Below are 14,874 nucleotides of genomic sequence, written 5' to 3'. Positions count from 1 at the left end.
GCTTCTAAGATATGAGAAAGATCTGCCTGTGTCCCTCACAAGCCAAAACTTAGAACCATCCCTTCAAGGGACAGGGCTGTATTTCCTTTGTGGCTCCTGGCTACACTTAATCCACCCTAGGCACTGGAAGGGAACCTGCACTATAGTAGCAGTGGTCCTCAACCTATTATTTTTAAATCCACTGACATGGCGGCATCATCTGAGGATACACCTAACCTAGGCTATTTATTTATTTATTTATATATTTATTCGAGATGGAGTTTCGCTCTGTCACCCAGGCTGGAGTGCAGTGGCAGAATCTTGGCTCACTGCAACCTCTGCCTCCCAGGTTCAAGCAATTCTCCTTCCTCAGCCTCCTGAGTAACTGGGACTACAGGCACCCACGACCATGCCTGGCTGACTTTTGTATTTTTAGTAAAGACAAGGTTTCGCCATATTGGCCAGATTGGTCTTGAACTCCTGACCTTGTGATCTACCTTCCTTGGCCTCCCAAAGTGCTGGGATTACAGGTGTGAGCCACTGGGCCCGGCCTAACCTAGGCTCTTTTATAAAGAGTGCACTATCTCGGATATGCTGGACAAAGAGATCTATCATTTTCATGCCCTTATATGGAGATGTAACTGAAAGAGAAGACTGGGGTGGGGGCATGCACATGACTCCCATCTTAGAAAAACCATGGATAGGGAATTCTATAGTCAGAGGCCTATTCTGGTTTGCTGGTATTCCTCTCCTTGACAGATCAGTACTTAATATTTCCACTATGATGTAATGAGGATGGAAGGCGACAGTAGGGGCCACAGAAGTACAACAATACATAAACTCTTTAGCCTATGTAGTAGCACAAAATAGACAGGCCTTGGAGAAGCCCTTATGGCCGAGATGGGGGCTACCTGTGCAATTTTAAATGACACATGCTGCTTCTGGATCAACACCTCCAGTCAAGCAGAAGAAAACCTACAGGTGCTTAAAAATCAAATTAGAATCATTGACAGGTTAAGAGAAAAATGCTGGCTCCAGCCCCAGGTGGCTACAATCTCTCTTTAATTAACTCCAGTCTTCCTTATGGAATTGGTTAGCTACTTTATTAAGCCCCCTCTTGATCACATGTCTTATATTAATATTTGAATCTTGTATACTCACTACTATTAACTCGAATTATTTCCTCTCGCCTAGAAGAAATCAAACTCCAAACGGTGCTGCAGGCTGAACCATACATGGACACATCTTTCTTTCAAGGACCCTTACTTTGATCAATCAACCTCAGGAGGAGCCTTAGCTACTGTTTCCCACAATAAACCTCTTTTCAGCAGGAAGTAGCCAGGAAGAGTCATTGTCTAACACCCACTAACAGCAGTTATAGGGTTACCACTCCTGAGAGGGGAAAAGATGCAGGAGCTAAAAAGAAATTATGTAGGCAGTTAGTGAGGGTAAAGGAGTCCTCGGCAAGGCTTCTCTTTAACAAAAAGCCGCCCCCAAATCATTTCTTTTCAACAGAAAGCAGTCTGTAAAATCGAGCTGCAGACATAGATAAGCAGGATCGAAGCAGGATCATGGGTGAATGCCGCCAGCTGTGCCAACAGGAAAAGGCTACCTAAGGGCCAGGGAGGTTCAACATGAAGGCTCCATCTTCCCTTTTCCTTGTCAACCACGTGTACGGTAAAGGAACAGGCATCATGGCGCCAGCCAGGTAGATAATCCATCTGCATAATAAAAGATTAGGGTGGGGCCGCCAGTTTCTTCACACACTATGCAAATGGCATACCTGGTCTGACCAACCTCTCGTGCCCTATGTAAATCAGACACAGCCTCCTCAAGCTCATCTATAAAAACTCCTGCACTTCACCACAAGCTGGAAGACCCCCTCGGGAGCCCCTCTGTCTCTGCAGGAGAGAGAGCTTTTTGCTTTTTCTGTTTCCTCTCACTTATCAAACCCCTGCTCTTAAACTCACTTCTTGTGTGTCGCATCCTTGATTTCCTTGACGTGAGATAATGAACCTTGGGTATTTACTACAGACAATGATGCCACTTCACTGCTATGGACTTTCTTGTGTAAGTTTTTGCTTGAACATATGTTTTCAATTCTCTTGAATATATCTAGGAGTATATATTCATAGACTTCAGTTTAAACATCACCCCCAAATAAAGGCCCTCCCTGACCATTTTGTCTTAAATCATCTCAGTGACTCCTTATCACATAATACTATTTTATGTCTCCTCATAGCTTTATCACTATCTGACATTTTTATGTGTTCGTATATTGGAAACTCTCCATTAACATACTTATTTGGGGCCCCTTTTTCCTTTATGTGCTCACTTTACTAAACTTTATTATTATGCCTGTTATTTTTTTCAGTTGATTCTCTTAACTTTTCTAAGTAAACAGTCTAACATTGTAAGGTAATAACTTTGTGTTTTCCTTTCTACTCATTTTTTAAATTATTTTATTGCCTAAAATTTTAATGACTACAACAAAGTCAGGCTGACATTTTAATAGATGAATTCGGTCATTTACCAATCAGAAATTAATCAAGTCTAAATTCCTAAAGAATCTTTCCTGTTATTGCAGAATTGCTCTAGTAAAGTAATAGTTGAGTAAATGGTCAGACTTAGAAGAAAAATGCTTCTTTGCATGGGAAGATTCAGATTTGAAAAACAACTATCAGACCATTAATGAAAAAAGTCAGCTCCTCCCTAATACAACGTCAGTAGAAAGAAGCTATCCCAAGAAAATGATTGAGCCTAAGCATATGGTTATATTATTTTAAAATGTACATTATTTGCACAAATTTCAAACAGTCTTTTTGACCTTGACTAACTCAAGATCCATTTCTCCTTTCTGAGGAGTATCACAGAGCTCCTCCTCTCCCTGGAAGTCACAGAGCCTTGTCTGCCGATCACAGTGTGATGTTTGGAAAGGTCCTTAGGTTGTACTCATGCGAGGGGGTAGGGGGGAAGACAGTGTAAAGACAAGCCACAGCAGAAAATATTTGCAAAAGACATATGTGATAAAGGACTCTTACCCACAATTTACAAATAACTCTTAAAACTCAACCATAAGAAAACAACCTCATTTTAAAAATGGGCAAAAAACTTTAACAGACACCTCACCAGAGAAGATAAACAGATGAAAGTAAGCATATGAAAAGATGCTCCATATCATATGTCATTAGGGAAATGCAAATTAAAATAAAATGAGCTACAACTACGTATCTATTAGAATGGCCAAATTCCAGAACACTGACAACACCAAATGCTGATGAACATGGGAAGCAACAGGAACTATCACTCATTGCTGGTGGGAATGCAAAATGGTACAGCCACTTTGGAAGGCATTTGGCAGTTTCTTAAAAAACAAAACATATTCTTATTTGATCCAGCAATCATAGTCCTTTATATTTATCCAAAGGAGTTGGAAAGTTATATCTGCACAGAAACCTTTCCATGGCTGTTTACAGCAGCTTTATTCATAATGGCCAAAACTTGTAAGTAACCGAGATGCCCTTTAATAGGTGAATGGATAAATAAACGGTGGCATATCAGACATGAATATTATTTAGTGCCAAAAAGAAATCAGCTATCAAGCCATAAAATGACACAGAGTAAACTTAAATGAATACTACTAACTGAAATAAGCCAGTCTGAAAAAGCTGCATGCCATATGATTCCAATTACATTAAAAGGCAAAACTGTGGAGGCAGTAAAAAGGGATAAACAGACAAAGCACAGAGGATTTCTAAGGCAATGGAAATACTTTATATGAACTATAATGGTGGCTACCTATCACTATACGTTTGACATTTGTCCAAACTCATAGACTGTATAACATCAAGAATGAATCCTAATGTAAAGTATGGACTTTGGGTGATAATGATGTGTCAATGTAAGTTCACCGATTGTAATAAATGTATCACTCTGGTGGGGATGTTGATAATGGGGCAGGATATGCATGTGTTGGGGGCAGGTGGCATATGGGAAATCTCTGTACCTTCCTCTCAATTTTGTCTTTAATGTAAAACTACTCATAAAAAGTCTTTAAAGGAAAATCAGACATCTATAAGTTTTTAATTTAAATTTTAAGTTCAGGGGTACCCGTGCAGGTTTGTTATATAGGTAAACTTGCGTCATGGGGGTTCGTTGTACAGATTATTTCATCACCCAGGTATTAAGCCTAGTACCCATTAGTTATTTTCCTGAACCTCTGCCTCCTCCCACCCTCCACCCTCTGATAGGCCCCAGTGTGTGGTGTTCCCCTCTATGTGTCCATGTGTTTTCATCATATTGCTCCCACTTGTAGGTGAGAACAAACAGCATTTGGTTTTCTATTCCTGTGTTAGTTTTGTTAAGGATAATATCCTCCAGCTCTATCCATGTCCCTGCAAAGGACATGATCTTGTTCTTCTTTTGTGACTGCATAGTATTCCATGGTGTATATGTACCACATTTTCTTTATCCAGTCTATCATCCAAAGGACATGATCTCATTCTTTTTTGTGGCTACATACTATTCCATGGTGCATATGTACCACATTTTCTTTACCCAGTCTATCATTGATGGGCATTTACATTGATTCCATGTCTTTGCTATTGTGAATACGCTGCAATGAAAATACATGTGTATGTATGTATGTAACAGAACAATTTATATAACAGAACAATTCCTTTGGGTAAATAGCCAGTAACGGGATTCCTGCGTCAAATGGTATTTCCGTTTTTAGGTCTTTGAGGAATCACCACAGTGTCTTCCACATGGCTGAACTAATTTATACTCCCACCAACAGTAAATAAGCATTCTTTTTTCTCCACAACCTCCCCAGCATCTGTTCTTTTTTGAAAAAGCCTGTAATCTTAACGAGTTATGGAACATGGGTATGACAGTAACTATTAAGGATGAGTTTGCGTCCTTTGTAGGGACATGGATGCAGCTGGAAACCATCATTCTTAGCAAACTGTCACAAGAACAGAAAACCAAACACCGCATGTTCTCACTCATAGGTGGGAACTGAACAATGACATCACTTGGACTCGGGAAGGGGAACATCACACATCGGGGCTTATCATGGGGGTGGAGAGTGGGGAGGGATTGCATTGGGAGTTATACCTGATATAAATGACGAATTGATGGGTGCTGACGAGTTGATGGGTGCAGCACACCAACATGGCACAAGTATACATATGTAACAAGCCTGCACGTTATGCACATGTACCCTAGAACTTAAAGTATAATAATAATAATAATAATAAAAGTATTCATCTCCTTCCTGAAATGCAGTTCTTAAGTATGGCAGAAACCAAAACACTTCAATGGCACCACCTATGAAATAATAATGGGCAGAGTACCTCTATGTCACATTTTAAATACTAGATTAATATCTCAATCGTTTGAACATCTAGTGTGATGTTTGCTATACATTCATGATATAAATTCTTTAACATGCTATGTGAGTTTTAAAATATTAACTAATATTTTAACACAATGAAGATTAAATTTATTACTTTTTGCCATTTTTTTATTTTAGTATTTATGCATACTAAGTGCTAGATTTTATTAATAGGCATTCTATGTTAAATTATCCCTGCATTTCTTTGATAAACTGATGGCTATTGTTAGTTATTATTTTACTAAACTTCTGTACTTTATTGTTCTAGCATAGAATCAATATGTGCAGACAAAGACCAAGAATTCTTTTTGCACAGATTATTTGGTATATTTTTACATTTTTACTTCTGTGGAAGATTAGCCTATTGTGGCTTTGCTCTTTTTCACGTATTTTGGCAATCAGTGGCATGTTAACCTCATGAAAATGAATACAATGCCTTAGGAAGTTGACCAAAATGTTCCAACTGTGTAACAGTTTTAACAACATTGGAAATATCTAAGGATATTTAAAGATTTAATAAAATTCTCCCAATTAACTATCTGAGTCCAGTAAAAAATGGTGTTAAAAAATTCCTCCGAATTATATGCTTTCTTATATTTGAGGACATATTTTCTGAACTATTAATATATGCTGGCTTCTTGCTTGGCATACTTGTAAACCCAGGTTTCTTAGGCCAGTGCATTAGCAAAAACAAGAAAAAAGGTGGAAAAGTGGGCAAGGAGGTAACTGCAGGGTTATTGCACTTCAAATCCATATGATACTGTAGCACTTCTAGAGAAGTCTAAAATGATCAATGCAAGAATATCTGACTGTTGCCATTTTCTTGTCCTTGTCCTTTGAGTCTAGAAGGAGGGATTTGTTATTGATTAAAAGTTATTTACTCTCAATGTAGACCCATTATTTAGCTACCAAGAGGATCAGAGTTCTGAGGAATCAACTCTGTCAATACTAGCTCATAAATAAAAAGATTTATTTTAACTTGTTTCTTTTTAAATTTTGAAAACCATGCTACTTTTGAAGTAGTGAGACCCATGCACATGTGCATGTACACACACACATTTTTTTTTTTAACTAAATATGATTAAGACAGGCTTTAATAAACTGGTCCTACTGTCTAAACAGTGCCACCACAAAGAGCTTCAGAGGAACCATTCATTGGTTTCTATCAAATAATCCCATGTAGTTCATAATCTACTCACTCTCCTTGGTTTACATTTTACAAATAATTAATCTTGGAGAACACACCAGGAGGTTATGCTGCTTAAATCTAGCCTCTGAATGCTTCTGATGAGTTATGGATATGGTAGACATTTGGTTGCACTAGCTTTAATAACTTCTCCAGATTAAAATTTACTTCATGTTATATGGAGTAGAACTCTTGGTCTGCACATATTGACTCTATGTTAGCATAGATGGAAATTTTTTTTCTTATGATAATATTGATCTTACCTTAAGTCTCTAGCCTCAACCTCTACCCTGCAGTTCACTTCCAACCAAAATATGTGTGTGTGTGAGTGTATGAAAGGTGGTAAGGCATGGGGACTAGCTCTACTCAGGCATGCGACCTTCTTCACCACCATTTTCATATGAGAAGGGTAATTGCATACCCAGCTCAGTTGATAGTTAAACGATATGACTCCTTACTCAACTGTCTACATCAATGGCTGTGTAAAAGGAACTTATCCAGAAACATAATTTGGAACTCTGCTGCCCAGTAGCTATCAAAACCTGGGCTAAGTAAGAGTAATATTTATGAAAAACTGGCTTCCAGTCTTAGCATTCTAATGTCTCCTTCTATATTAAGCCAAATCATCACAAAGATGTACATCAAATGTCCATCCTTCCTCTTATACCTCTCCCCTTTGGCTTACCATTCCTTCCATATATTTTATAGAGACCACGAATTGATTGTTTTTCAATTTTCATGCTGGTAGCTAAAAAACTTAAAGTGAAACTTGTGGTATACCCTTAGCAAGTATATAGCACAGCACCATAGGTTTGCTGTCTTTGACATAACACTAGTGCCATTTCATAGCTTTACCTTTTTTTCTCTTTCTCTTTTTTCTATTTATAATTTATTTTTCTTACTATGTCTTACTTAAAACTTTGTCTCCTTAAATAAATTTTGGAACAAGATAGGGAACATATAAAGATAACATATAAACAGCTGATCTTTCTGCCTTTGAAATTCCTCCCTAATATTCACCCTCTCCATAGATGTTGAGTGAAATTTCTAATACACATGATTTATCATGGCACTGCCCTCCTTAAAACTCTTTGAAGGGCCTCCATCATACATGGTACTGATTCCAAATTCATTAGCCTGGGGCCTCCAATGTCTCTTTCTCCAAATCTTCTATCTTATTTAGGAGACAGTGCAGCATAGGAGTTAGGAGTGTAAATTCTGGCTTCACCAAGTAACATATACTGGCCAGTTGACAAATAATTAACTCTTTTGGACCTCAGTTTCCTCATCTGTGAAAAGACAGTAACAGTAACTACTGTACAGGCTATTGAGAAGATAGAAAGAGTTTTTATACACACAACATTAAGAACAGTTTGTGAGAACCTTCAAAAGTAGCTATTGTTATTAATCTTTACTCCCTTCTTTATTAATTGTGATCTGTTCATAACAAACTATTTGGAGTGACCTGTAGCTTCCTCTATATTAAATAATTCCTAAAACAGTCCATGTTGGCCAGGCACGGTGGCTCAAGCCTGTAATCCCAGCACTTTGGGAGGCCGAGATGGGTGGATCACGAGGTCAGGAGATCCAGACCATCTTGGCTAACACCGTGAAACCCCGTCTCTACTAAAAAATACAAAAAACTAGCAGGGCGAGGTGGCGGGCACCTGTAGTCCCAGCTACTCGGGAGGCTGAGGCAGGAGAATGGTGTAAACCCGGGAGGCAGAGCTTGCAGTGAGCTGAGATCCGGCCACTGCACTCCAGCCTCAGCCTGGGTGATAGAGCGAGACTCCGTCTCAAAAAAAAAAAAAAAAAAACAGTCCATGTTACGTTCCCAACCTTGTCTACTTTTTACAGCAGGTGAATTATTCTTTCACCAGACCCAGACCAAGCGTCTAGCATCTGCAAATAAGTAAATACAGTCTTCCTACTCCCTTCATCCCACCCAACCTTCCCGGCCTGCAAAGTTGAACAGAACAACTCTTTGTCTTACTATACTTTACTTTGTGGAGTCTTGTATTTGAGCACTTAGCTCACGTCATTTCAAATATGCATTTATCTATTGGCCTTTCTTACTGAATTGGGAGTTCTTGGAGGCCCAAGATTATAACCTAACTACAACTGTATTTCCAGCAAAATAAACTATCAATATTTGATGAGCTATGAATAAATGAATGAATGAATGGGTAACTGAATGAATGAATGATGGTACCATATTATGAATAAATAATGTAAACCAAAGAAGGGATTTAAGAACAGAAGTAATAAAAGGAATTAATGATTAATGATCTGGGGGATCACAAAGCAGATTATGTTTTAGCAAGCCTCGCAAAAATACGCTGAGATTTATAAAGACCAAATGGATAGCAATACACATTTTATTTCAAAGGCAATACCATTATAAGTGAAGTGCCCATCTTGGCTAAGTGTCTGCTTCTAAGTTAACTGAATTTGCATCTCTATAGATTATACACATTAAATGAGATCTACATATATGAATAATGTTAGTCCCTTGAAAACTACTCAAAACTGTAAGATCAAAAAGTTAGGAAATGTAGCTATGGGAACATTTTATGGTTAACTACATAACATGAACTCTTCTTCACATAATATTTATATTATTACAGTTCTCAGTGTGATATGGTCATGCTGGATTTATATTGATGCATATACATCCTTGCCCTTATGTCTTGGGGCCAATACTCAGCATTTTCAAGAAAGCTACTGGAGGCTACAAATGTTATCTGTGGCCCCATGACTCATTAAGAGTATTGTTCCATCCAAGAATGATCATGACATCTTTAGAACCACAGTCTAACCTATATATTTTCATAAAATTTCTTTCAACAGATCCATTAAAAATCTATGAATAAAATAAAACCTCACCTACCCAATTAAAAAAATCAGAAATCACCTAAAAGAACATACTTGAAAGAAAAAGAGACAGAGAGAAAGACTGGATTAGAAGGTCATGTTTATTTTATTGACTGGATCAAATTAAGTGTCTGCCTATTAGATTTTAAAGAAATTTGGTATTTTAAAGAAATTAGTTATTTAAAATTAAGTCAAAATTATTTAAAAGATTATTAATTTTCATGATATGAAATAAATTTAATCAGAATTTCATTATATACTTGTTTCTTTCTTTGATTTTTCTAGATTAAAGCATGCACGTTTTCTGGGAAACAGTAAAATACTTTTCTATAGCCAAAATGTTTTAAAAACTCACTATTTCACTATTAAAGTTCCAAAAATGCATTTCCTCATACCATATCATATTCTAAGTAAATTCAAAATATAACTTAGAAAAGAAGCATGAACAAATCATAAGTGTCCAGCTCAATAAATTTGCATAAATTACACATATATCCATTGGGGTATGTGTATGTTTAAATTGCCAGTTTTCCAAAGTGGTTGTATCCATTTACACTCACATCAGGAGTATATGAGAGGTCCAGTTGCTTCCAATTCTCACCATTTTATGTCAGCTTTTAAATTTTATCTACTGTGGTATGTGTGTAATAATATATTATTATGTCTTTACTTTTCATTCCCCTAATAACTAGTGAGATTAAGGTCTTTTTTCTCATATTTATTATCATGTGGATACTCACCTTTGTGAACAACCTATTGAAGTTTTGTCCATTTTTAAATTGAGGTTTCTGCCTTTTTCTTATTGATTCATAGGAGTTCTTCACCTATTCCAGATAAAAGAACTTTACTGGAGATATACTCTAACACTTTGTGTATCACATGCTGTCACTCCCCCAAACTATGCCCAGCAATTACCTGCAGCTTGGTGGATGCTTCCCATTTGTGCCACTGACATTTTAGCGTATTTTTCTGTGCCTCTTTGCATGGAAGCTTCTGGTTCAGAAATGGGCTCAGCCCATACTCAAGGCAGGCTAGAAGCGCTGGGGAGTGAATGTCCTCAGGAACAATTCTCCATAAATGTGGGGCAGGCAGGAGATGGTGGATAAATAACCTTGTTTTCTCAGTTCTCAGTGAAACAATTCTGAGGCCTGTCCAATACAATTTCTCAGGGGATTTTTGGAACTGAGCCACAATTACCCCATGAACTTTATTGGGTTTCCTTCATTTTCTGTCTCATTTCCCTACTTTGTTGTTGTAGTTTTTGCGTTTACATAAGATCACTTCCCAAATAAACTACTTTCACCTAATCTTTATCTCATGGTCTGCATTTGAAAAAACTCAAACTTAGGACTTCTCAATATTTTCATGGAGTCATTTGGTGAGTAAAAGTTTTTAATACACATTTCTATGCAGTTTAACTGTTGGAAAATTTTTCATAGAAACTCTAGTTACCAGTTTTCTAGCTAAATTTGCTTCACTTCTTGAGTGTTATCAAAACTCCTTTTTTTTCTTCCAAAGAGCCTTTCTTATTGGCATTCTGTGCTCATTCTCTATTCATGACCTACCAGCACTTCCCTAAAAAAGAAACTCAACATTTGCCAGCAGAAATGTAGGTTGGCCTATTTGGAATAGATGGGTTAAATGTGTGTGCCAAACAAACACAGCTACAGTCAGCATAGTGTTCACTAAGCAAGGTCTTTTATTCTCCCTTCTTTAAAATTCCATCGACAGACTACAAACAGAAATTATCGGTCTATTCAGTGTGTATGGCACGTAAAACCCAGCCAGCTAAAGCACTCTTTCCTGGTAGAGCCCACTCTGTTAATAGACAACTTATTGTCATGTAAAGACTCAGTAGGGCTGATGCACATAATGTCTGAGAATAAAATCAAAAGTTATAGAATGTTTCTTGATGCTCAGTGAGTTGTGCCGAGGACCACCAGCTGGACATTGCAAGTGTTTTCACCAAAATTCACTGAGAACCGTGCTTAAAGATAGAGCACTGTGATTTGATAGTGATTTTTATATATGACTTGAGATAATAGAATAACAGGGTTTTTTTTTAGATTTAATTTTTAGAAAATAGAAAATAACTTAGACAAAGGGTACCGAATTCAAGATGAAAGTCAAAATTAGAGAAATGGTCTACAAGCACTATTATGAATTAGGAGGCAACTTGCTTTTTCAGTTAGTGAATCTGCTTTTTTTCATATTTGTATCTTCAGAATTTAGCACAAGCCTGGCACATATTAGAACTCAAAAATATTTTTCAATGAGTTGATAAATGAAAAAACATATAAACAATGCAGCATGTTGAATGTGTTAACTTTTATATCTAAAAATATGATCCATATAAATCAACATTTTATGAAAGTAAATGATCCTTCTAAGAACTGAAACTTTTTGGGGGGTTCAATAACTCATTTTTTCTTTTTATGAGACAAGGTCTCATTCTGTCACCCAGCCTGGGGGGTAGTGATGCAATCTCAGCTCACTGCAACAACCTCTACTTCCCAAATTTAGGTGTCTCTCCAACCTCAGCCTCCCAAGTAGCTGGGACTACAGGTACGTGCCACCACATCCAGCTAACTTTTTGTATTTTTTTCTAGAGACGGGGTTTTGCCACGTTGCCCAAGCTAGTCTCAAAATCCTGGGCTCAAGTGATCCACACACCTAGGCCTCCCAAAGTACTGGGACTAAAGGGGTGAGCCACCACACCCTGCCAGTTTAATAACTCTTAATGAAATTTTTCTGGAAAAAGTTCATCACTAGATAAAATAGGTATGCTAGTGGACAAGGTTTAGACTCTAACATGAAGAAATCAATAAATGACCTTCTTATACAAAACACTAAACATAATTTAAATTCTATTAAGGACACAATCTTGCATCATCCTATGCTATAGTATTATATCCTCTGCAATTATTCATTCAACATACATTTATTGATTGTGTCCTGTATTTAGGGTATGGGACTAAGTACTGGCGACAAAGTGCTTTACAAAATACACATGGAAGAGTTGGAAAAATAAACAATCATATAAAGAAAGAAAGAATAATATTCCATCACGATAGAAGGAAGTTGGAAAAGTTGACGTGCAGTGAGAGAATAGAACAGCAGATGTGATAGAGTACAATAACAGTACACAAGCAACTCACATTTATTGAATACTCACCATGTGCAAGACACTGTTATCTGCCCTAAATGGGAGACAAAAATAGAAAAGACAAAGATGTTGCCCTTGGGTAGGGGGCTACAATAATGAACCATACAGACACATAATGCATTGGAGATGAAACCATACAGACACACAATGCATTGGAGATGAAGAAGAGGGTCACAGCAAAACACAAATTGACTAAAATTAGTAAATAATTAAGATCACAGACTTTGAAGGCAAAATTTCTGGGTTCAAACCTAACTCTACCCCTTTCTGAGTGCCACTTGGTACATCACTTAACTTCTCTGTGAATGACAACAGTTATGAGGATTAAGTTAAATAATAAATATAAAGACCTTGCACAGGCCTGGTAGATTGTAAGCACTCAGTAATGTTAGCTGCCATTAAGATTATTCTAATTATGAGTACCATGCTACAGATGAAATCCTTGTTGTAAGAATGGGATTTCCACAGCAGACAAGCTCAGTTGTCTACAACATGATATTAATGAGAAGCAGGTCATATATTTGAAGCCTCAATGAGCTGATGGTTATCTCATTCTTTTCCATTATCATAGGCCTTAATTCTTGCTGACTGCCATGTAAATGTATATAATGGTGCACAAAGAGCTCTGTGTGATTAAGGGTAAATAAGATGTGAAAAATAAGTTTGTGTATTACAGAAAAATTCTAGGAATAAGACCTATCAAATGAGACATATACTAGAAATAATATATTTCTACAAGGAGAATGATAAGGAAGATCCAGGGAGTAAGCATTATGCTTTTCCATCATTAGTAGAATACTTCCATTTGGGTGTCCAAGTTTTGTTTAAAGAAGCATGAAATAAATTAGATTGAATTTGTAAAGATTCATAAAAATAATTAAATGAATAGAAACAGTACTTGTATATAATGGTGATATTTTCCCATCAATAATATAATCTAAAAAAAAAAATGAGGTTGCATTCCTGATAATGATTGACTATGCCCTATTAGAATTAGTATGTTGTGCCATTTTTAGAGCTTTTAGCTTGGGGCAGGCTTCAGTCTGTACCATGCAGGGTGGGCAAAGCTTTGAAAGAAAATGTGCAATAATTCTAGTTTGAAAAACAAGAAGGCATAATTTGGGGTAACCACAGCTGCCAGGTAGTGAAGGAATAACCCCAGAAAGAAGAGAGTTAGAGAACTGGAGCCAATTCTGTAGATAAACTCCATGCAAACACCTTTTGATAGGTAACCCATTCATGTATGAGACAAGCATTAAACACTTTAGTTGAAGTGAAATAAACTGAATTAGATTTAGGCTTCTGACCAAGAGATAGAATTTGGAGTTTGAATCCAACCAAGTTACTTCCCTGCATTAAACAGAAATTCAAAATCTCCATAATGTAAAATTCACAATGTTCAGGATACAACAACAAAAAATTGACTTATAAGTAAACAGAAAAATGTAACCCACTCTCAAAGAAAAGACAACCAGCAGAAAATGCTTCTAAGATGATCCAGACGCGGAAAGAGCAGACCAAAATTTTAAAGCAGTTATTTACATATGCCCAATGATGTAAAGGAGAATATAATTGTAATGAATTAAAAGATAGGAATATTTAGAGAAATACAAACTATCCAAAAAAGAAAGGGAAATTCTAAGACATAAAAAAAAAAAAAAACTGAAATAATTTATAGAATGGGCATAATAACAGAATGAGATGAAAGGAATTACATAGTGAACTTGTAATGGGTCAAAATGATCCAATATGAAGAAAAAAATATTTTACAAGTTGTGAAAAAAGTCTCATTGGCCTGTGGGAAAATATAATTTGTATTTTAGAAAGAGAGAGAGAAGAACACAGTAGAGAAAATATTTAAATAAATATTGACTGGATGTTTCCCAAATTTGGCCACAGACATAAAATGTTAGATACAAGAAGTTCAGCAAATCCTAAGACAGAAAAATGTCAAAAAACATGCCTGTTTAATCTTAAGAAAAGTACATATAAAAATAAAATCTTAAAGTAGCCAAAGAAAAATAATATAACATATAGGGGAACAGCAATTTGAATTACTCTTGTCTGTAGCAATGGAGTTTAATAGAGGATGAAAAAACATTCTTTAAGGTCCTGAAAGGGGAAAAAAAATCGTTACTGGTATAGTATACCAAAAATTCTATATTCAGAGAATATAGAATTTATATTCTATATATTCAGAGAAAATATTCTTCAAGAATAAAAGCGAAAGTAAGGCATTTTTAAATAATGGAAAACAAATTTGTTGCTAGC

The 14,874-nt window shown here is 36.5% G+C and overlaps 1 protein-coding gene across 1 annotated transcript in view; it reads right to left on the bottom strand.

The window, feature by feature from the left end:
• Window positions 1-10,392, bottom strand: part of LOC111543248 (histone-arginine methyltransferase CARM1-like) — a 195,929-nt gene extending 185,537 nt beyond the window's left edge. The window contains 1 exon segment of the mRNA XM_023213107.1: window positions 10,353-10,392. Within this exon segment, the coding sequence (XP_023068875.1) occupies window positions 10,353-10,392 (40 nt within the window).
• Window positions 10,393-14,874: the final 4,482 nt, after the last annotated feature.

The sequence above is a fragment of the Piliocolobus tephrosceles genome, chromosome 14 (assembly GCF_002776525.5).
Source record: "Piliocolobus tephrosceles isolate RC106 chromosome 14, ASM277652v3, whole genome shotgun sequence".
In the NCBI taxonomy this organism is placed as follows: domain Eukaryota; kingdom Metazoa; phylum Chordata; class Mammalia; order Primates; family Cercopithecidae; genus Piliocolobus; species Piliocolobus tephrosceles.
Note: the sequence above shows the minus strand (reverse complement) of the source record. Positions and strands in the feature narration are given on the sequence as shown.